The sequence below is a fragment of the Phaethon aethereus genome, assembly GCF_964289735.1.
Source record: "Phaethon aethereus genome assembly, chromosome: 32".
Classification (NCBI taxonomy): Eukaryota; Metazoa; Chordata; class Aves; order Phaethontiformes; family Phaethontidae; genus Phaethon; species Phaethon aethereus.
In genome coordinates, this window is record NC_138608.1 from 587,377 (window position 1) to 609,248 (window position 21,872).

Below are 21,872 nucleotides of genomic sequence, written 5' to 3' on the forward strand. Positions count from 1 at the left end.
TCAGTTGGGCAGAGGCTTTTCGCAGACGTAGTAGCACTCATAGGTGCAGTAGACGTCGTTCCACTTCCCGGAGACCCAGACGTGGGCGCAATCTTCGTTGTTGCCACTGTTGTTGGGCTCTCCCTCCTTCCAAAATCTGGGCAGAGAAGGATCAAACTGAGAGAGGGTGGCAGGGCCAGGCAGCTGAGCGGGGCAGCTTTCCCTGGGGCTGGGAGAAGGGCAGGGGCTGTCTGGTTTTAGACGGTTTTGGGTGCTGTGTTAGACCTCGGGGGACTGCTTCTCCCAGGAAGGGGTGAAGAAACCCGGCCTGCTGGCTGAAACAGGGGGGTGCAGGCAGGGAAGCTGCCTGCTGTTTTGGGGTGATGGCCACAAAAACGCAGGGCAGGCCCGCACTCACGTGAACGTGGTTTTATAGTCGGTCCCGTCGATCCATTCCCATTCCCCTTCCGAGTTCTCGTCCGTGAGCCCGATCCAGAAACGCTCATTCCTTGTCCTGAACATGACAAAACTCTGCAGCGGGGAGAGGGATCAGGAGGGAAAAGCACCAGGAAAAGGCTCCTCGAGCCGGCCCGCTCGCGGCAAGCTCAGCTCCGCGGTGGCCGCGGGGGAGCCGGAGGGGTACAGCTCTGCACTTGGCTATTTATCTACAACGTGGAGGTGCAGGATAGGTGCCGGTGCTGCGTTTCAGCATCCCGCACACACGCAGGAGAAGCCCTGGGTGCAGGCAGCGGGCAGGCAGAGCAGGTCCTGCCTGCTCTCTGCTGGCTGATGCGAAGGATAACAGCGCCAGCTCCCAGCTGCCCAGCGAGGTTGGGGTGTGCCGGCCGGCAGCAGGGAGCCGGGAGCGGCCGGGGGTCTCTGCAGAGGGCCGGGGCTGCGGGCGGGATTCGGGCAAGCCTGGGCTTCCCTGCCTGGAGCGAGGGTCGTTACCTGCTTGGCGTAGCTGTCGATGATTGCCAGCTGCGAGCGCATCTCTTCGCACTGAGCCTTTGCCTTGTGCCAGCTCGTTCTGGTTAGCGAGAAGTAGTAGCATTTCCCACCGAAGTATTCCCATTCCCTGGATCCGGGTCCGCAGGGAAACACTGGCGAAAGAAGGACGAGGGCGAGGTCAGGGGGGCTGCGGGCGGTTGAGCTGGGCTCGTCCCAGCAAGAAGGTTTTCCCAGCAGCGCCCCAGTGCCAAACTGGCACGGACGCAATCGCGGCGCCCCGAAGCTTGCTGTATATTGGACTGCCACGAAGGCGGCCACTGACACCCGAAAAAGCCTCTACCACAAGGGAAACCTGTTTTTTTTCTGAAATATAGAAGTGTTTGCTGCCGGCAGAGCAGCAAACCCAGAAGGGGACGGATGCCCTGCACTTCGCCTTAGCGAAGCAATCCAGAGCCGGAACACTTCGGGGACGATTTACGGACACTTCGGAGGGGAAGCAAAGCTTGTGGGTTTGGGCAGCAGCCAGGACTTACAGAGAAAATCCCTGCCAGAAAGGTTCTGTTTCTGTTCCACGTGCACCTCGTTGAGTTTAGAAGAAATGGCTGAAACTATTGGAGAGAGAGAGACGGAGAGACGCTGGGTTATCGGTTGTGTTGCCACCCGTGCGCCGATGGTTGCCCGCAAGCACCTCGCCCCGGCAAGGCTAAAGACGCGTTTCGTTCTGGCTTGTTTAATCTGCCGCTTTTCCATGCAGCCTACAGGACAAAGAAATCCCAGGAAACTTCAAATACTGGCTTGGATTAGCCAATATTTTATATACTTGTTTATATTTTTATATATACTTGTTATATAACGTTACTGTTATATATACTTGTTTATATTTTTATACTATTAGATATTTTATATATTTCTAAATTTAATTTTTTAAATATATTTTTTATATAGGCTGTAGCGTGGATGTCAGTGGTCACCACACGGGACAGCCTGGGAGCTCCTCTGGTCATCGCGTCCTGTGGAATTAGGACCTACAGTCTCCTCTAGAGCACGGGCACGCACTCAGACCTCACGTATCTCTCGGTCCTACCCGCCTAATTAATTAGCTCAAAGATGTCCCAATACCTCTGGAGAGCGACACGGCGTACAGGGTGATGATCAGCAGGAAGGAGAGGCCCAGTAGCAAGTAAACTGTGAAAAAGGATCTCAGCTTCTGCTGGAAGAAGTTTCTGTCTTTAAAAGGAAACGAGAGAGATGTGAAAATATTCCCCTCGGGTCACCGGGATTTTTTCATAGCTCTTCTGGTTCCGTTTATAGACGGGTTAATCAATAACCCAGAAGAGTTAACTATTTGCTAGAGAAGCCAAAATTCTGATGGTAGTTCCCGTTCAGACCAACCCGGGGGGCCGAAATCACCCCAAACCAGAGCCGTCACACCGTGCCTCGTGCCAGCACCCGGTGGCCTCGCTAAAGGTCAGGCCGGGTGAACGCAGCTACCGCGTAAGCAAAAGAAAAAGAAATTACAAGCTTATGCCGTGTATTCTGGCGTGCGACATGTTCCGAAGCCCTCCCGGCTGTCTAGCAACCCTTTCCGGAAGGGAACTCGCTCCCCAAGTGACAGCCCGCGGCCCGGAGGGCTCTTTGCTGTCCCTCACGGGCACCAGGTGCCCTTCGCAGAGGGGTTGAACCTTGGAAGCACCTTTGGGTTCCACGGTTCAGCCTTGGGAGGTTTGCGAGGGCGCTGGGCCGCTCACTTTGGGCCGCTCGACTTGGGAGAGCTCCAGGGAGAGCCCCGTTTTGCTCTGGTCCGGGGACGCTTGCACGGCTGGATGCTCTCCGGTGTGGCCGGTTGGGCACCACCAGCTTCACAGCTCCAACAGACCTTCCCCTGGGTGACAGCCTGCGGCAAAGCCCATTCCCCGCGACCTCCCTCGGAGCCCCAACCCCCGGGACAGGTTCCCCACCCCAGCCAATCAACCTCGTTAGCGCCGATTAGCTCTGCCTAAGCAGAGGAGGAAGGAGAACACGGACCTTCCTCTCCCGCAGAAGCCAAGCGTGTTGGGGGAGAAAGGCCGTGCCACGAGAGAGTCTCGTCGCCCGCGTCCTCGCGGCGGTGGGTTGCCGGGCTGGCGCGGCTGAGGTTTACCTTTAAAAACGTGCAGGTCGTCGTGAAGGTGTTCCTCATCCATCCTGGGAGGCTGCGGCTGGGAGGGGGGGACCGAAGCTCAGGACCAAGTAAGCGGAAGCTTTTTCACCAGGATTTCTGGAACAGAGAACCTGCGATACCGCTAGGGATGTTCAGTCCAAAGGTTATAATTTAACCAGCAGGTTTTCAGGCCGTGTGTCCTATTGGTTTGTCCTCTCAAAATAGCGGCTTGGATCGTGTCCGCTTCCAGCAATTCAGCTGCCTGGAGGCTTTTCCCCCAGCCAAGCTGGGCATCCTTTTTATCTGGAACTCTCTCCATCCCTTTGGAGTTAAAAAAAAAAAAGGGGGGGTAAATTCCCAAGTTTCTGAAGGTGTTTCCTGCAAGTGTAAGTGAAGGAACAGACCGGTGTGGAAAGGAGTGGGTCTGGAAAGCGAAGGGGGAGGCACAGGCAGTGCCCCCACAGACGCGCTCGCCCGAGAAAACAAAACAGCTCCGGGTCTGATCAAGCACCCGTACGAACACGCCGCGTAAACCGCCGCGCGATGGAGGCGTAGGAGCCGCTCGCTGCTGAAGGGTCGCTCCCTGCAGTAATTGATCACCCAGAAAGTTTAGGCGCCTTCTGGGTTTTCTTTTCGGTGGACTTTCACTCCCGATGGGGCTCTGAGAGATGCTTCGTGCCCTGGCTCTGCAGAGGGTTGAGCTGGCGCTGTGTAAGCCTTTTATGCTGTATGTTAAAAAACAAAAGTTGGGCTTTGATGTCGTGATGTGTATATAGACAGCTGAAAAGCGGGGTTGGGGGAAGAACTGTTTAAGTTAGAGGTTGGCGAAAGACGAAATGGAGACAAACAGAGCAGAAACCCTCCCGAGTTCGGAAATTGGAAGCAGTAAGGGTCTAGAACGGCTCTCCAGAAGGTACGGTGGGAGCCTGACGAGAGTGAACTGCTGTGCTACCGGGGCAGAAACAGAACTGATGATTTCAGAAGACCCTTTCAGCCCTTTATTCCTATAATTTGCCTGTGGTCATTGGATATTTACGGTTCCCCTCCCGCTTCCAAGCCTGAAAAGCCCACTTTGCGCCATATAAACTTGTAATTGCTGTTCTGCGCTATTCCACGTTCAGCAATTATGCGCCCTGCGGAGATGATGGAAAACTGGCAAGTTGGGACTGTCGGATATTAAATTATGTTGTTTGGAGCGCTGTGCCGTCAGGCTCGCAAACATCCCACTGCAAACATTGGGAGAACATTTAGGTTCTTGCCGCATCGAGCTGCGCCTTGACTGACTGACTGACGATTTTTACTGTTTTTAATTTTCCCTTTTGCTGTTTTACCTTTGCTCCCCGAGCCCAGACAGTGCTGGGACAGATAGTGCTTGGAGTTTTAATAACACTAATTACTCCAGCATAAATCTCTGGATCTGTGATAAACACGTAGTGGTAGTTATTAAGCCAGCAGCCTTGGGATGCTTTCCAAAGCAGAGCTGGGGCATTTAACCGCTGTTTATTTGCCCCAAAGCTACACCGAGATTGTGCACGGGAACAGAAAGGAGGCCAGGGCACAAAGACCGGTTGTTAACGAGACGCACAGCAACGAGGATTTCGTCACACGGGGGTCACTGCCACCCAGGTCTGTCTGAAACCCAGCTGCTCATTGCATAAGCTGCAGCTGAATGGAGGGCAGGGGGACAGGGGGGGAAACAGCTGTATTTCGAGGCAGAGCCCAGAAAAGGCTCAGCTGAGATGTTAATCCTTCTGCTGTGCTTCCTAGGAGGATGCTCTTCTCCTAAGGGGGGGGGGGGGAACCAGAAAGACAACTGTGGGAAACATCCATTCACATCCCCGTCAGTCTGGATCAGGGGACACGTGAACAACGTAGGAGAATCTCTCCGGGAGGGGACTGGGGTGTTAAGAGGATCCAGGACTTGGGCGTTTGTTTGAGCTCTCTGCAATTCCACGTGTCTCCCTGCCATAAGGGAAAAGCTTTGCTAGGACTGAAGCGTTGATTAAATCGGGAGACAAACCGAGGGGTCTCCCTGAGGGAGTCCTATGCCAAGCTCTGGACCGCTGCAGCCTGGCTTAACGTGCCGACTCGACACGCCGGCCCATACCTTCATCCCAGGACAGCGGCTCTTCAGCTGTTAACACCCAAGTATGCTGCAAAGCTGCCCGACTTCTTTATTTTAACAAAGATATTAGCTCAGTTAAAACCTTGCAGCACGAGAAAAATAAAAAGCATTTTTTATTTCATGAATACAATATTTGATTTAAAAACATTCTTGGCTGACTCAATGACCTAAGAGTAGCAACGTCACAACGCTCTGTGTCAGTTATCTGGTGTTATGACGTTATGCAGAGGAGAATGCGGCCAAATAAAAGGTGATGAGGAAATGCGGCTGCTCCCAGCAAAACCTGGAGGTAATGGCAGCCCCTGGCGATGCCCGTGAGCCCGCACCAGCCTGTTCACTGCGCAAACGGCACGCGTGGCTCTTAGCACCAGGCGTTCAGGAAGCCCCGTGACCAAAACCTTTCTGAAGAATAACTTGAAGAACTGAATTTGACAGAAAGTAGAAGCAAGGTGACATCCTGGACTTGAAAGCGCTCGCTGTCTGGGCAGATCGCCTGAGCTCCTCAAAGAAAACAGCAGCTCTGCTGTGTGTCACTGAGGTATTTCTTCCCCGGCAGAGTTTGGAGCGTACGTGCAGGGTGGTTAAGCAATCGGAGTTAGATATTAACTGCAAGTCTGGGGATTGGGCTGCCAGATCCTTTTTTCAGTGGTAGGAGAGCACCTCACTTTGCTCCTTTAATTCTGTGGTTGTTAAGCTGCTGCCTGATGTTTAGCAGTGGGGGGAAGAGGAGGAGACAGAGGTTAAACTTGTAACCTCAGCCAGTCTTTGGTCAGCTCATCAGTGGGGCTCCCAAAGACTGGGTGCTCCCCATCCTTCCTACTCCCCTGATCCATGGAAAAGGAGGGATCCTACCAAAAGCAAGCTCCCGACAAACCATTTTACAGGACACATTTGCTGGTTTAGCCCCGACAAAAATTCTGTCCCAAAAATACGTACAGCAGCTCCCAGGAAAACAGACTTTACCCAAAAAGGAGCACTTCAGGCATCGTAACAAACGGCAAAAGCCCTGCTGCTTCAGGCCTTGTGTCAAGGAGTATGTGAAAAGCTACAGTGGGGCAAACTTGCCTGAATGTTATTGATTACTTCGTCTTCAAAGTGTGCCCTGTCTAATTTGAGGTTCCTCAGCTGGGGCAGCGCTCGGCACAAAGCAATAATATCACCGGGAGAAATCTTATTGCAGAGATCAAGGCACAGCGTCTCCAGGCGCTGCAGGGTTGCTAAACAAGCCAGACCCGTGTTTGTCAGGGAGTAAGCGCCACTGATCTCCAGGAACTGGAGATGTTTCATGTGGCGCCCAATGAAGCCCACAGCAGTGTCGCCGATGACGCAGTGGCGCAGCACGAGATGCTCCAGCTCCTCTAGGTGCGGAGCCGCTCTCTGAATCCCTGAATCTGTTAGGCGGTAGGTGCCAGAAAGGCTCAGCATCTTCAGGCGGCTCTGGGAGGAGATGTTCAGCAGGTGGCGATCGGAAAAGGCAGGGACATTGTGGACAACGAGGTGCTGCAGCTGGGGCAGGGCCCTCACGGCAGAGCCACAGAACCAGGCAGCGGGGATTTCACAGCGACTCAGCTCCAGCACCGTGAGGGAAGGGGGGATGCTCTCGTAGGGGATGGGGCGGAGGTCCGTCTCTGCCAGGCACAGCCGGTGGAGCTGGGGACATCGCTTCCCGAGGGCGGCCAGCAGCGCCGGGGAGAGGAGCCGCTGCTTGCTGCTGGAGGCGAGCGTGCCCCGCACCCGCAGCGTCTGCAGGCTGTCACGGAGCCGCCACCGCACCAGGTGCCACAGGGTCTGGGAGCTGACCTGGGGGCGAGAAGGAAAAGGGCCTGTTCCCAGAGGGTGGGCGGGGGGTCACCCACAGACCCCTGCCTGCAGTGGGGTGACTTCCCCCCCCCACCTCAGCCCCCTGCCCGCAGCGGGGCGATCCCCCCGCTCCGCTCCCGCCCTCAGCGGCGCAATTCCCCGCGGCGGAGGCGGCCCATACCCGGTGGGGGCTCAGATCAACATGTCTCCAGACCGTCCGGTCCAGCGCCAGCCGCTGCCACCGCCGGCAGACCCTGCGGGGAGGCGGGAGGCCATCAGCACCGCGGCCCGGGCGGGAGGCGGCGGGTCCCGGTCCCGAGGCGGGGGGGGGTCCCACCTGGCCGCCCGCAGCCGGTCCCGCAGCGGCAACAGCGCCAGGACCTGCAGCAACACCGAATCCGGTAACACCGGCAGCTCAACCGCTCCCCCCTCCGCCATCTTGGCCGCTTTACGACAATGAGGCGGGAGTGACGTGCGTTACTTCCGCTTCCGGCCCAGCTCCCGGTAGCTTCCGGTTCCGGCGCCGTAGCGACTGTGGCGGAGTGACGCAGAGCTCGGTGGGTACCGGGGGGGCTCCGGTGAGGTCGGGACCTCCCTGTTTAACCCCTCCCGAACCCCTTTCCTTGCCGACACCCCCCCCGGTGCGTCTTGGCGCCCCCCCCGTTAACCCCCGGTGTCCCGGCCCGTGTTCCCCCCCCCATCTCTCAGGCAACGATGATCGAAGTCGTCTGCAACGACCGTCTGGGCAAGAAAGTACGGGTGAAATGCAAGTATCCCCGGGACCCGGGGGGGTGGCGGGTTGCGGGGGGGGGTCCGCCCGGTGCCCTCCTTTTCCTTAACGGCCTCGCCAGCACCGAAGACTCCATTCGCGACCTGAAGAAGCTGATCGCGGCGCAGACTGGGACCCGTTGGGACAAAATCGTGCTCAAGAAGTGGTCAGTGCGGCCGGGGGGTAGAAGCAGCCCCTGCCCCGGATTGCGGGGACACACACACCCCTAGGGGCCGTCGGGGGGGTGTGTGTGTTTGTCCCGCATCCCGGGGCGGTAGAGACGGTACCGGCTGCCTCATAGCTGTGTTTTCCATGCCGCAGGTACACCATTTTCAAGGATCACGTCACGCTGGGCGACTGTATCCTCCTCCGGGCGGGTGTTTTACGGTGTTAACGGTGGGGGCGGTGGGATCTGCAGTTTCTTCCCTTCTGCCAGCCCCATCTTCTCCTTAACTCCATCCTCCAGATGAGATCCACGATGGCATGAATCTGGAGCTCTACTATCAGTAGCGGCTGCCATGCCCACCCCGTTCTTCCCGTTTTCACCGTGGGACCCCCCCGATCCCTGCCCCTGCCCCCGCCGCCTGCCGGTATGATCGAGCCGGAGCCATGTTGAGGTTCTACACCAGCTGTAGCTGCCCTGAAATGCTCAAGTGGTTTATAATAAACGTGTCTCTCGAGTCTCCGATTGCTGTATGGCTTCGGGAGAAGCGGGGGCGGCGGGAACGCGGCACCGGGAGCCGCCGAACCGAGGCGGGGAACGACTCGCTATTTCTGTCCGCGCTCCTACTTCTTTTGTCCACCCGCGGCCACCGTCCTCTCTACTTGTCACGTGCCTAGGACCGGCTTCCGGTCTCAATGCGGCCTCTTGCACACAGCCAATGAACGCCAGAAGGGCGGGCTCTTCCACCAATTGCAGCGCGGGGAGGTTAGGCGCTACCTTCCCTCGGGCCAATGGGAGCAGGGAGGGGGTGGGTTCGCCCCGCCCCTCCCCGCGCCAATGGGGCCGGGCCGGGCGCGGGCGGTGCAGCTGAGGGAAGATGGCGGAGGAGGAGAAGCTGCCCGCGGGCTGGGAGAAGCGCATGAGCCGCAGCTCCGGTACGTGTCAGCGGCGCTGGGAGTGCCCGCTCCCGGGGCAGCGGGTTAGACCTCTCGGGGTATCGGGGGCCCGGCCTGGGCCCTAGCGGGGGTGCGGTCCAGGGGACCCGGCCTGGGCCTCGGCGGGGTCTGAGGGGCTGTGAGCGGGGCCTGGGGCCTGGGGGCGGCTGGGTGGGGAGATGCTGGGCTTTGGGCGAGCAGAGAGCCGGGGTGGGGGTTTGTGGGGTGTTGGCCCCGGGGCTGCCGTGCCCGAGAGACGTCGTGCCCCTGGGAGGGGTTTGGCCTCGGCGGGAGGGGGCGAAGCGGCCCCTGGGGCCGTGGTCTGTTGGGGCGCGACGCGGATCTGTGGGGCTGGGGGAGGGTTGCTCCATCTGGGGGTAACCGGTGGAGGGCGGGGTGGCAGAGCCGAGAGAAGGCTCTTTGTAAAAGGCCGGTTTAGGGCGCGGCAGGACCCTTCTCCCTCGGTGGGGCGGCGGGGGCTCGGGGAGGGCGCTTGTGGGTCAGGACGGTGCTTTCAGCAGGGTTTTGTCCTTTGCGGCGAGAGCTTTCCACTCGTAGCGCCTCAGCAGCAGTTCCTAGGAGGTCGCGTTCTTCAGCTCGGCTGCTCAGCTCGTTTGTTTGAGGCGGAGGCGATGAGGCTGAGAGGGAAGGGGGGTGCGTGTGAACCCTTCTTTGCCAGAAGTACCGTGGTTGAAGCGTCGTGGAGAGAGGCAGCTCCATGGCTCTCCAGAATTAGCAGGTCTGGGCTGTTGGTTGGGATTGCAACTGGGAACTTGAGCCCTTTGCTACTAGGTTGTAGCTTCCCGCCGCACAGCTCTGCTGTTGCCATCCCTCGCCTTGGTTTGCTTGGCTTTTTTCTCGAGTCTGGTCTGCTTCTAGCTTCAGTAGACAGCTTTGCTAGAAGAAAGCAGAAATCATCTCGATTGATGCTGTGAGTTATCGCAGGTAAATGCTCGTGTGGCTCTGAGTGCTGGAAGGCCTTTGAGCACAGAATTCCCTGGCTTTAATGCCGCATGTGTCGAGAGGTGACTTCAGAGGAGCTTCATTTTCTGCTACCTGGGGAAACCGTGGATATCTTGCATAAGAAGGTCTTATTTTCTGGTACAAAAAAGGTGGCTTTTGGAAGGAAAGGTCTGTGCAATGCAAAGATGTGATCTTTGCTAACGGTAACTCACCACGTTTACTATGGGATGTGCTTAACAGAACGGCTAATTTACACTGTTTCACCCTTGTACATAAGACTAGAGTGAAGCAGAGTCTTACCCCCAGGCCAGGAACTCTGCACCCTCCGCTTTCTCGGCAGTGGCAGGATGTTGCCTGGGGGTGTTTATGGTTTCTGACTGTATCAGTGGGCGTCCTGTCGCTGATCTGTGCGAGCATAGGGAGTTGGCAAAGCAGCTGGAGTCTGCTTCTGCACGGGGCTGTTGCTTTGACTGAAGGCGCTTCCTGACGGAAACGCTTGTGTAGGAAATTTTGTGGAGTTGTGAAGTCTTGTTTCCTACCTCGTGTGTCTGAGCCGATTGCGTGGATGTAGCCGAGCGCTCGCAGAAATCTAGTCTTCTGTGCCTTTGGGGTCAAGAAGCTGATTCTCGGGGTCTGCCGGGAGCCTTTTTTTAACCTCAGCCCCCTCTCTCTGTCCGCAGGCCGCGTGTATTACTTCAACCACATCACAAATGCCAGCCAGTGGGAGCGGCCCAGCGGCAGCGGGAAGAACGGCCAAGGGGAGCCTAGCAAAGTGCGGTGTTCGCATCTCTTGGTGAAGCACAACCAGTCCAGAAGACCCTCGTCGTGGAGGCAGGAAAAGATCACGCGGACCAAAGATGAGGCACTGGAGCTTATAAATGGCAAGTAAATGCAGGAGAGAGAGGGAATATGATACTGTTGAAGGGGAAGAGTTATTTTAAGGCTAGAATTGGACCCCGAGATGAGTGGTTCAGTGTGTCGTGAACTTGCTAAAGCAAAGTGATTTTTTTTAAGCCGAGTGGTTTGAACATGGACTTTTGTGTGGCCCAGCCACTTGGAGAAACAATTTTGCTGTATGATTAAATGACATAAAGATAGGTTCCAGCCCGTCTGTCTTCCCCTTTGTGTTTTTTTGTAATGTTATTTCAGAGGTTTGTTTGTATTTTCTTTGTAAATGTGTATTTTTATATTAAAAATAAAATCATTTAAAGCTAAAACGAACGTTCTTTAAACATTTCTTTTTATTTAATGTCATTTGTTTCCTTGCCCTAATAGCAACTTAGAGTAAATTCTAATTAATCTCTGCTTGAAATCAAGTTGCTTGTAGGAGGCAATCAACCTTGCACAAGGCTGTACGGATGACCTGATCGGCTCGGTCTTTTCCCGAAGTGTTCTGGCTTGTGATGTGGGCTAGGAGCGAGGGCGCTGCGTGCCTTCTGCAATACGTGGTGTTAATCTTTGCAGCTTAGATTTTTTTTTTTTTTTCCTTGCAGCTCTGGCAGTAGGAATTGAATTGATGTCGTGTTTCTTCAGCATCGAGGTTTTTGATCTTACAGAAGCAAATTCAAAGTCCAGCTGTTGCTACTGGCTTTTACCTCTTAGGATGAGGAGTCTGGGGGCTTGGGGTGAGGTTTAAATCGGTCCTACTGATTAATTGATGAAACTGAGACCATGCTCTTTAGTGGGCAGCTTTGTCTTTTCTGGCAGTGAGGTTGCAAAGGCTAGCTGAGACGCTGCGAGCGCACAGATACGTACCGCCGTTCTGGGCCTGTCTTATCTTTTATGGCTTCAGCAATGAGGGAGGGAAGATAGGGAGGGTGTTTTGGCTATTGCCTTGATCCTAACTAACAATAAATTTAAGGGCTTTCTTGTTTGAAAGCCCTGCAAGGGGAAATTTCCTCGCTGAATAACTTGAAGCACTGAGGCAGTGACCAGCAGGTGGTACCTGCTCACCACCTTTTGGAAGGGGAGGATAAATTAACTGGCACAGATGGGAATTTTTTTAGGGAATTGTCTTCTTCAGGAATAGGATGGCTGAGAAAGTGTGACCAGAGGTGATAGTGGGATGCACGCCTAGCGTGGAGATCTGTGCCAAGGGAGCTGAGACTGGTGTAAAGATAAAGAGATGGAAATATTTCAGCCGAGCTGCAAGTTCTCTGTGTCTCTTATCTTTTTTTTTTTTGTTAAGAATAAAACCATTTTAGAGCCATCTCTTGCAGTGATGTTCATTAAAAGGCCAGCGCAGAGCTTTCTACAGGACAGAGGTTAAATGATGCACGATGCTGGCGTGTTTTAAGCAGGCATTGGTGAACTTGGATCTTTGTAAGAGCGAATAATTTACGTTTTCAGAAAGGGAAGTTGTCTTACTATCTCTAAAGAGGTATTTCAGGAGCTTGTGACCATGTAGGCTTTTTGATACTTAGATGTTATGTAAACTGGTTACCTTTAGAAGCCTGAATAACGTTATTTGGCCTCAAAACCTGCCATCATTCTTACTTGGCTTGGGTGCTTTGCTTTGGGATGCCACAGTTCTTTGCTACTTGGTAAGGTGAGGGAAAGAAACGGCTTAAACTTTCCTTGGCTCTAGAGTGAGATTAAGCGTGACAGCTTCAGAGCCTTCTTGCTATCAAATAACCCTTACGTTTCATAATCTCTCGGTGGTGTCTGAAGAGGAAAGAGTTGTGATTAAAACTTGCTCCTTGTAAACGCCCTGCTTGTGCTCTTGGTAAAGGCCATTAGGGAATTAATTCCTATGATGGGAATACCATTGTCCAAAAAAAAAACCCAACAAACCAACCCAGTCACCTTTCTGCCCGCGTTTGTCCCCGATAAACACTATTCCTGGGAAGGTCACAGGGAACAGCAGCTTATGATTAATTATTTTATGGTGGCTTCTTGAAAATTACTCTAATTTAAATTTCTAGAACAGCTGAAACTTATTGGGCGGTTGCACGGCTGAGCTTCGCTAGGGCTCCTGACAGTCAGGCGTCCACGAACTCCTCTGAGCAGATGTAGTGTACCTGCTGCAAGTAATTATAGCGTGGAATCGTCTAAGCAGGTCTCTGGGGAGAAATTTGTTTGCCAGGCGCAGTACCACACGCTTTCGTGTTTTGTTTGGAGGTGGGTTGTGTCTGAGAGATCTCCCTCCGAATCAGCTCTGGTGTTAATGCTTTATGCAATAAAATTCCGAGCGAGAAACGTGGTTAGGGAGGTCTTTGTTCCCACAGGAGAGGGGATGATACTGAAGATAAATGTTTTCGGTAGGTGGACTTGACTGATGTCAAATATGCCATTTGATGGCTTTTCTCCGATAATAAGGGAGGAGAGTGGCGAGAGCCGGAGTGGTGCGTGGTCCGTGAATGATTTTTAATCCATTAAGAGAGTTGCAGCAGAGGATTAAATGTAGGTTAGCTCTCCCGTCGTGTTGCAGCAGGAGTTGGAGGACTTGGCTCAGCGGGTGCTTTTCTGATAGGCGATAACATCGCAGGGAATGTGGGACTGGAAGGAAATTTCAGATTTGGGTCTGACCCTGATGTTGAAGGTAGCGAAACCTCTTAGGCGCCTCCGCAAGCTTTATCAAGTGCCGTTCAAGAGGCAGTTAGGGTCTGGCTGAATTTGCTGTGAAGGTCATTTCAGACCATCTCTGCTCTGATGTGTAGAAACCTGGTTTCCAGCTAAATACTGCTTATGATCGGTTTCTGTCCCGTGCTTCTTGCATCAGTGTTGTTTAATTACTTAATTAAATTTAATTTCTCGCCGATGTTGACCTCTCAGTGGATTTAGAGCCCTGCTCTTCACCAGCCTGTTTTTGCACGCTGAGCCAACCAGGCGTTTAGTTTCTGGTAATGTAGGTCATCCCTTCTGCTGTTTTGACTCTTAGTCCTCCTTTGCACTTCAGTTTCAATTAATCTTTGAGTGTGGGCTCATTGTGGGATGCAATATTGCAGATTAGCTCTCGGCTGTGCCTTCTACTGTGGTATTTACTGCTGCCCTTCTCTCTGCTGAGGGTACCATGGCTTCGGTGCTGTGCTGCTCGCTCCTAAAGTCACACTGCCAGTTTTGGGGTTATTTATGATTCTGCATTTACATCCTCCTCTTGGAGCTCTCTGCATACAGGAGATTGCTTTTTTGCGTTTGTAAATGCGCGTGCGAGTTCTCTCGGTGTCGTCGGATCTTGCTCGGTCATTCGGGTCACGCCTAATGTTGGGATCCTTTCCGCTGACAGTGCTTCTCTACCCGCCAGCTTACTTGCACGTTTCGTTAGCTTACCCCTCTTTCTCCTCGCGGAATCGGATAGGACTCGTCCCGAAGTTCAGTCCCCAGCAGCTTCCCTTCCCCAGTGCTCCCCGTTTCGGCACGACCCATTGCCGTTCGCACCTCGCTCTCTTTGCACCGATCTCCCGTTGCTCAATTTCACTTACGCCTGGAGATTTTTAGGGGCGGTTTGTTAAGACCCGGGCAGTACCTAATCTGCGTGATTTGTTCTGAGCGGCTGAGACCATCTGGGGAAGGGGCTTATTAATCCCGCTTCGCAGAGCCAAGGTTTAGACGCAAGGTGCAGGTGTCTTGTTCTGGTAGAGGTGGCTTGAAACAACTACCTCGGCTTTAAAAAAGCCTCGGGTGTCGTCCGGGAAAACCCTCATCTGGTTGACAGGCAGATTTTGCGCTTGGGCTGGTCACTGGCAGAACATTAGGAGGTTTTAATAACCACATTCTCTTTCAATACGTAGCTGACTGGTTTTCTCCACATGCTGGTGAAACCCTCCTTAGCACCAGGATCCTGCTGATGTGCCCGGGGCGGGCGGGTTTGGATGGAAGTGTAAACACGCCGATCCTTAGTTTGGATGCTGTGTTACTTTAACCTCAGCATATATCTTAAAGCTGCAATTCCTGACGCTTCTGGATGTGATGCGTGACGGCCGCTTGCCGGGGATTGGCGGCTGTATGCAATTAGATACGCGTTTATGGTGGTACAAATACGTATTTTTAGGATAAACTCTCTTTTTGTCAGCAAGTAGCCTGTTTATGCTCAAGCGGCTTAGTTTAATAGGATGAGTCAGGATCAGCTTCTTTTCCTAAAAGTGTCGTCCACCCGGCTAAATAATCCTTTTTCTCTTTTTAATGCAGGATAAATAGCCGTTGTCTTAAGCTCTGTCGAGTTTCAGGCTTTCACGCTAGCCTTTCTCCATCTGTAAGTGCGCGCTGTAAGCAGCAGGTAGGGTAAACGTGTCTAATCTCAGGCGACAATACCGGTGCTGGTGTGTTCCGTTAAAAACGGGTTCTGCACTTTAGGAATTAAGGTAACTTAATGACTTTTGCTTTTGAATGGTATTCGGGACACCTGCATGAAAAAAAAAGAAAAAAAAAAAGAAGGAATTCTAGAACCAGAGGTAATCAATCTCCTATTCCCATTTTTTTGGTAGCTTTTCCTCCTGGCCCGTCCAGCTGGAAAAGCAAACCTATGTCCTGAACGCCTTGCTGAACGCCAGGCTCGGGCGAGTGGCAGCTGATTTAAAGAGATGACTGAACTGGGGAGGAAATACGGGCTGTAGGGCAGAAGACTAATCTGAACCTTAAAATCCCTTTGTTTTGGTCTTTCTAGCGTTAAACTGCAGCAAGAGCGTTCATCCAAAAATTGGTAGCCTGCTTTTTCAGTTGATGCTGGCTATGTCAACTCCTAAGAGGCACCCTCAGTTCTCTCGTTAAGGTATTTTCTTACTTGCCCCCAGCCCGCACAGGTATTTCCTCAGGTGTGTACAAGTAAATAGCATTAAAATACTTATTTCCTCATCCTTTTGCATCATCAACCTCCCTCTCCTTTTGTGAGAGCATCCCTCCGAATAATGAAGCCTGGCTCTCGAATTACGTGCATGACCCTTTTTCAGGCAGGGATCTTCCAGGGCTTGTGGCTGGAATAAACGGTGCCCGGCCCAATTTTATTTTATTTTTTTTAGAGGTTTATCTAGCAAAGCGCGGACTCTTTCTACGTGCAGGCTCCGGGGCTTATGTCGGAGTGGCCTGACGTAGGGAGCTTGGTCGCCCAACCCAGGAGGCTTTAATGGCTTTGAGAGGGAGGAAGCCGCATTTCTTTTCTCTTGATTTCTCCGTTAAAGAAAGCCAGTTGCTTCCCAGTATTTCCTTTTAAAGGCGGGAGACTGCTGGCTCTAAATTTCAAAAGGTGACGGGAGGCTTCTGGAAAGAGGGATTTAAAAACTAAACGGATCTCTAGGGAGAAATAAGTTTAGCTTAGTAGGGAGGGTCGCGCTGCGGCGCGGGCTTGGGGCTGTTGCTCCGTGCGTCAGGGCACGCGCGGGCAGGTTCCTCTGGGAGGTGCTCCCTTGCCTGAAATACACGGGTGAACGGTTTTCGCAGCGTAATTCAGCCTTAATTCGTGGCCCGCAGCGCGGGAGGCGAGCCGCTCCGGCAGGAGAGGCTGCTTCGGGAAGGCGGGGGGTTAGCGGGCAGCCAGACCCCCAGCGGATACGGCCGCTCGCCGCGGGCTTCGGGTCCAGCTCACGCGACCGTCCTCGTGCGGGAGCGTTTCTGGCAACGGGCGCTACATCGCGTGCTGGGCCGGTGGCGGCGGGGGGCTTGCTTGGTGGTTGCGCTCCTTGTAACGAAGGAGCTGAAGCTGGCCGAGCTGCACGGGGTTTTCTCCTTGGCTCGGGGATCCGTGAAAATCTTCCTCGTGCGCTTTTTAGGGGATGCGTCGGTGGCGCTTGTGCTTTGCCCGCTTCCCAGAGGAGTCGGTGTCTGCAATTAGTGGCTCCACAATCGTGTTCTCAAGCTGTTGGCTGGAAAATACGATCCGTCTCCTTGGGGGTTTTTTTTGGGGTATTCCGCTGGTCCAGAAGAGTCAGAACAGCGAAGCAGAGCTCCCAGTTAAGACTGCGAATATTTCTCGATTGACCTTTTTAAAAAGCTGTCTTGACAAATAATTCGCTCCTTGGGGATTCTTCATGCTTGGTCTTCTACCGCGGTGAGCCCTTCTGAAATCAACAGCTCCTCTGGTTTCAAGCCCAGTAATAAATTCTCACGCTTCAGGGGTAGCAGTAGGCGCAGTCGCCGGTTTCTTATTTAGCAGAAGCTTAGATAGAAACGGGCCAGGGCTCGGCAAAAAACCAACGGGAGACAAGTGCTTTCGGGGCGTTACGAGAGTTTAGTCTTGGCGCGCTCTTCCTTCGGGAGGAAAAACCTCGCTTTGCGCACGCGGTGCGCGTACGTGGCCGTTCGTGCCCCTGTTGCCGCGGGATGTAAGGCTTAAGGTGAGGTTTTGGCATGGGTTTTTTCCCCCCGTTCTTCCTTCCCCTGACTGATTTATTCCCTGTATTTACAGGCTACATCCAGAAGATAAAATCGGGAGAAGAGGATTTTGAATCTCTCGCTTCCCAGTTCAGCGACTGCAGCTCGGCAAAAGCGGGAGGCGATCTGGGTGCGTTCGGAAGAGGTAAGTTGAGCTCAGCCTGGCAACAAGATCAAGATTACGGGGTTGATGCTGATCTGCTTGGCAGGGGGAAGGGTTTAAAAGTGCACCCCGCTGCCGCGGGAATGAACGTGGAAATGGATTTCTGCACGAGGCGACCTGCCGTGCGGGAAATGTGGTTTGATGCCTAGAAGTTAAACCAATTAGGGATGCAGCCGTAGTATTATTCTAGGCAGAGAGGAGGTGTTGTGCAAACGCCCTTCGTGAAATTGGCTTTTCCCTCTGGAAAAATCCTTTTCCAGCTACACTGAACGGAAATCCAGTTGCAGAGCGTAATGAGCCGTGAATAAGGAAGAAGTGGATCGGTCTTGCGAACGGCACGCCAGATAAACGATTTGGCATCCTGATCTTCAATGAGAAAGCTGTTAACGAATCGTGGGAGTGAGAACAGTTCACAGCCCACCGAAATAGCGTTGCTGGTGAGGGATTTTGTTACGGGATCCTCGATCAGCGCAGCGAGAGCGCCGCAACAAAAAGCTCGTGGATGCTTCCTCGTTCGTATGATTTGCTGCTGTGGGAGGAAGAATCTTTGCGACGGGAAAAGCGTAACGCTGAAGCCTCTCGCTTCATCTTACAAATGCTTTTCGCAGTAATTTCCACTAGGAGGAAAATATAAAGCGACGATGTCATGAGCACAGCTACGATATTCAAAGAACAAACCCAAACCTTTTTTAGCAAGGGGGTCCACGCGTGTTTTAGTTGAAGAGAGTCAAGAAGGGCTCTTGCCAGGGAGAGAGGACGCGCTGCTTGTCGTTACGGTCTGTGCCCCAAAGTCACGGGGACTTGCAGCAATCCCAGAAGAAGATCCGCCTCTGAAAAGGCTCCAGCAGTTTTTCCTAAGCTCGGGGTTCATGAGCGTTCAGAGGCTCGGCTGGGGCTCGTCCCAAGGGTGCGGATGTTGCAGCAGGTTTTGCACGGCTGCCTCGCCGTGCCAGGCTGCCACTCCATTTTGGGTGGCCCTAATATTTAATGGTTAGGCTGCAGTGTTGCTACGGTTTAGCAGCAGTTGCTTCCTCACACAGCTCCTTTCAGAGCGATATTTTATGGATTTGTCTATAATGAGGCATTAATCCTAGGGTGCTGTGTCTGCTCCTCTGGGTCCAGCGCAAACGCAGCTCGTTGTGCTCTTTGGAGATGAACAGAAAGATTTTTTTATTCTTTTTTTTTTTTTTTTCCTGGCTGCACCAAAATGTAAAGAAATGTTGCAGGAGCCAGTTTCCACTAGATGGCATTGGAACCGTGCGTGGTGGCCAAAGCCCGGCGCTGCCACTCCATCCCCCTCTCTGCCTTTTTTTTTCTTTAATTTATTTTTTTTTCAGCTGGGCTGAAAATGTAATTTGTTAGAACTCGGAGCACTGGTTTCTTCGGAGGTGAAGTTATTAAAACATTTCAATTTGTCTTCCTGAAACCCTTCAAATAAGTCATGTTTCTGCTCGAGGAAGACCACTGTGGTGTGGCAGGGAGGCTGTTACCTCATCTGAAGTAAAGATTTCAGGTCCTAGTGGAAAATAACCAAGAAATTCAGGTGACGAGGCAGGTCTGCCCGAGAGCGAGCGACACTGGCTTTGTAAGCGGAGCTCGCGAGCCCGGTGAGCTGCTCGCCTCTCCTAGCAATTAATCTAAATGCTGACGTGAGGGAAGCGAGGCGCTGGGAAGCCGTACACGTCAGGTCACTTCGCTCACAAAAGATTATTTTTTTTTCTTGGAAGGGGGAAAATACCAAGCTGAGGCTAGTCCTGAAGGGGAGGAACTGAGCGTCTTTTGTGGCATCGAACTGCTAGAGAAAGGGGTACGGATGGATGTAGGTCCTAAAGTAAACCATAAACTCTGGAGATGCTGCCGGGCTAGATGCGACGCATCTGGGATGTGTGGTCTTTGAGGGGACGAGGAGGCTTTAGCTTGCAGGGATGAGCGTATCGCTGCGACGGCTGCTGGCGGTCCGGCCGCCAGGCTGCCCGGAAGCTTTCCGCAGCCCCCTCCCGACGTGCTGCGGCGTCCAGAGCTGCAGCCTCGCCGCGAAGCTTGGAGACGAGCGCCGTCGACTTGCGGGAGATCGACGTTGCGCTGTGGGCAAGGCGCTGCTCTCTACGTCTCCTCGGGCAGCCGGAGGCGAGCTCCGCGAGCGCGGTCGGTGCCGAGAGCGGGGAGTAAGGGTTCCCTCCGCGCCTGGGGGCTGTCACCTCCTGGCCTTCCCTCGCAGGCGCCTTCTCCTTCCGCTGAAGGTTTTGCCGAGTCGCTGGTGAGGCTTCGATCCGACGGTGACGGTAAAACCTCGTTACTTCAGCTGGGGTGGGCAGTTTTCTCTGCTCTAACTTCTCTCACAGGGAACTGGGCAAAACCAGCATCCCCCTCGAGCCCCGCTGCGGCAGGCCGGCGTCTCTCCTCCTGCCTTAAATTACTCTGGCTGAGCGCTCGTGCCGATTATTCCCTCTGCCCCCCTGCAGAGCTGCCATAGCTCCGCTCGTGGATCCCCAGGCGGGATCCTTCCTGCGAGCACCTCTGGCTTTCTTGAGCTTGGATTACTAAACCTCCCGGAACTCGGTGACTTGGAGACTGGAGCCTTAAGAGCGGTTCTTAAGTAGGTCATGACATTGTCCACGTGCGCCTTGTAAATTATTTAGCGCAGCTCGTAACGTGCACCGCGTCCGTTCCGCCCGTGCGCCTGGAGGGCACGTGAGACCGGACGACAAATATCCGCTTGTGAGTCTGCAGGACAGATTTGCTCTGGCTCCGCAGCTCTCCGAGTATCTTTCCTTGCTGCAGCGATGTCTATAGGATCTGAAAAAAAGCCCCTGTTTAAAAAAGAAGTCGTCTGTGTACACGCGTGCGTGAAGGAGTTGTTTTGAATCATTTTCTGGGAGCAGATGAAAACAAACACCCCCTGCAAGTTATTAATTGGTGACTTTGCTGTTTGCCTGGAAGCTGCCGCCTTCGTTTGAGGCTTGCTTGCTCAGAGAGATCTTCCCTTCCTTGCTGAGCTTAACTGAACTTTCTGGTGTCTGCTCTCTGCAGGTCAGATGCAGAAGCCTTTTGAAGATGCCTCATTTGCGCTGAGGGCTGGTGAGATGAGCGGACCAGTTTTCACAGAATCAGGGATCCACATCATCCTACGCACAGAGTGAAGTGCCTTGGTGACACGTAGAAAGGAAAGGGCGAGGGGAAGAAAAGAAAAAAAAAAAAAACACAAAACAAAACCAAAACCTACTCCAACCCTGCACTCTCCCAAATGAACTTCATATCCAGTTAAAAAAAAAAAAAGCTCATTTCATATCTCAATATCTTCTGTGGCACCTGACACAATGTTTTTCACCTGCAGAGATGCATGGTTAGCCAAGGGTGAGAACACAAATCAAAATAAGACAGTAGCATCTTTCGTAAGCAGAGAGAATGTTAAAAACAACATTTCTGGCATGCCACGGCCGCTTGAGTTACATTGACGAGTCTCCGAAGCCGAGGAGCTGTCAGTGCTAACGGTCACCCCTCAGTGCTTCCCGCATCCACGCTGTTAGAGACGCAGAGTATTTATTGCGGCGCAGCGCTGATGGCGGCGAAGCTGGCGTGGGAGCTCTGGTGCTATGACGGAACGAACCCCCCGCCCCTCTGCATGTTTGTTAGAACACAGTTATGGCCTGAAGGAACGGTATTTGCTCTGCAGCCCGGTCCCTTGCTTCGTAGGACCGGTTTACTAAAGCCATTCATAAATTGACCGTAAGATACCAAACCGTGAGGCAGCTTAGCGCGGGGCGCCCGTCCCTCGGTGTCCGTCCGCAGCTTCCCGTAACGCGGCTGCCTCGGCGAGGATCGTCCCTCTGTCCCGTCACGCGGCGGCACCGGCAGCTCTTGCCGCTCCTGCCGCTGCTTTGACTCTAAAACTTGAAGTTGCCTTTTGGTTCCGATTTGCCGACGAGAGAGAGGCTAACGGCCAGTAGTTCCCACCGCAGGGAGAGCGGCAGCCGCTCCGAGCTGCGTAGGTACGTAGGATGCCGTGTGCTTCCCCTTCCAGCCTGAAGTCACTCCGTTATTCGGGCGCGGCGGTGCCGTTCTGTAGGGCGGGCTGTGTTGTGGATTTCCAGTTGTAGCTAGAAGGCTGTTACTTTTTTCTCAAGCTCCTCTCGATCCACTTGTGGTTTAAACACTGTAAGTCATTGTTTTCCAGTTACGCTGCATTGCTTATGTTTAGCGAAATAAAAACGGAAAAAAAATAAATTAATCCCAGCTTTGGTCCGATGCAAACCAGCTGTATAGTTCCAGTTCTCTTAAGCAGAAAATAAAGCCCTCTCCAGTTAAACATTTCAAGAGCTCTGGTATTGATTATTTCTCCTCCCTCGCCTGTAGAGATCTCGTTGCTTCTGTTGGAACAAACAAAAACCTCTGCAATATGTGCTGAGTTAGCTTTTGCTGGGTGTTTTGTTGTTCTTTTTGTTCTCTTTAATGGAAGCGTGGCTTGCGTGGTGTCAAGAAAAACTTCTCCAAGTTTGTCTTAAGCTACAAGCTCCTGTTCTTTATTCTCTTTTGTCGTTGGGTTCTCCCGCTCCGCGTCGCGTCAATGTCTTATCGCATAAGA

At 53.2% G+C, this 21,872-nt stretch overlaps 4 protein-coding genes across 4 annotated transcripts; 2 read left to right on the forward strand and 2 right to left on the reverse strand.

Annotated features, from left to right (window-relative positions):
• Positions 1-4,108, reverse strand: LOC309414827 (hepatic lectin-like; the record flags this gene model as incomplete). The annotated part of the gene is made up of 6 exons (XM_082012203.1): positions 3,071-4,108; positions 2,050-2,157; positions 1,464-1,538; positions 931-1,082; positions 398-510; positions 1-136 (listed from the first exon to the last, which is right to left on the reverse strand). The coding sequence occupies exons 1-6, from the start codon at positions 3,111-3,113 to the stop codon at positions 1-3; spliced, it is 627 nt and encodes a 208-aa protein (XP_081868329.1). The 5' UTR covers positions 3,114-4,108.
• A 2,113-nt stretch (positions 4,109-6,221) lies between these two features.
• FBXL12 (F-box and leucine rich repeat protein 12) lies at positions 6,222-7,433 on the reverse strand (the record flags this gene model as incomplete). Its single annotated transcript, XM_082012162.1, has 3 exons — positions 6,222-6,995; positions 7,177-7,249; positions 7,333-7,433. The coding sequence occupies 3 exons, from the start codon at positions 7,431-7,433 to the stop codon at positions 6,222-6,224; spliced, it is 948 nt and encodes a 315-aa protein (XP_081868288.1).
• An 87-nt stretch (positions 7,434-7,520) lies between these two features.
• On the forward strand, positions 7,521-8,430 carry UBL5 (ubiquitin like 5). The gene is made up of 5 exons (XM_082012128.1): positions 7,521-7,552; positions 7,704-7,765; positions 7,847-7,930; positions 8,086-8,123; positions 8,231-8,430. The coding sequence occupies exons 2-5, from the start codon at positions 7,710-7,712 to the stop codon at positions 8,272-8,274; spliced, it is 222 nt and encodes a 73-aa protein (XP_081868254.1). The 5' UTR covers positions 7,521-7,552; positions 7,704-7,709; the 3' UTR covers positions 8,275-8,430.
• A 374-nt stretch (positions 8,431-8,804) lies between these two features.
• Positions 8,805-21,374, forward strand: PIN1 (peptidylprolyl cis/trans isomerase, NIMA-interacting 1; the record flags this gene model as incomplete). Its single annotated transcript, XM_082012124.1, has 4 exons — positions 8,805-8,862; positions 10,506-10,706; positions 17,162-17,272; positions 20,321-21,374. 4 exons carry the CDS (start codon positions 8,805-8,807, stop codon positions 20,428-20,430), a joined length of 480 nt encoding a protein of 159 aa, XP_081868250.1. The 3' UTR covers positions 20,431-21,374.
• Positions 21,375-21,872: the final 498 nt, after the last annotated feature.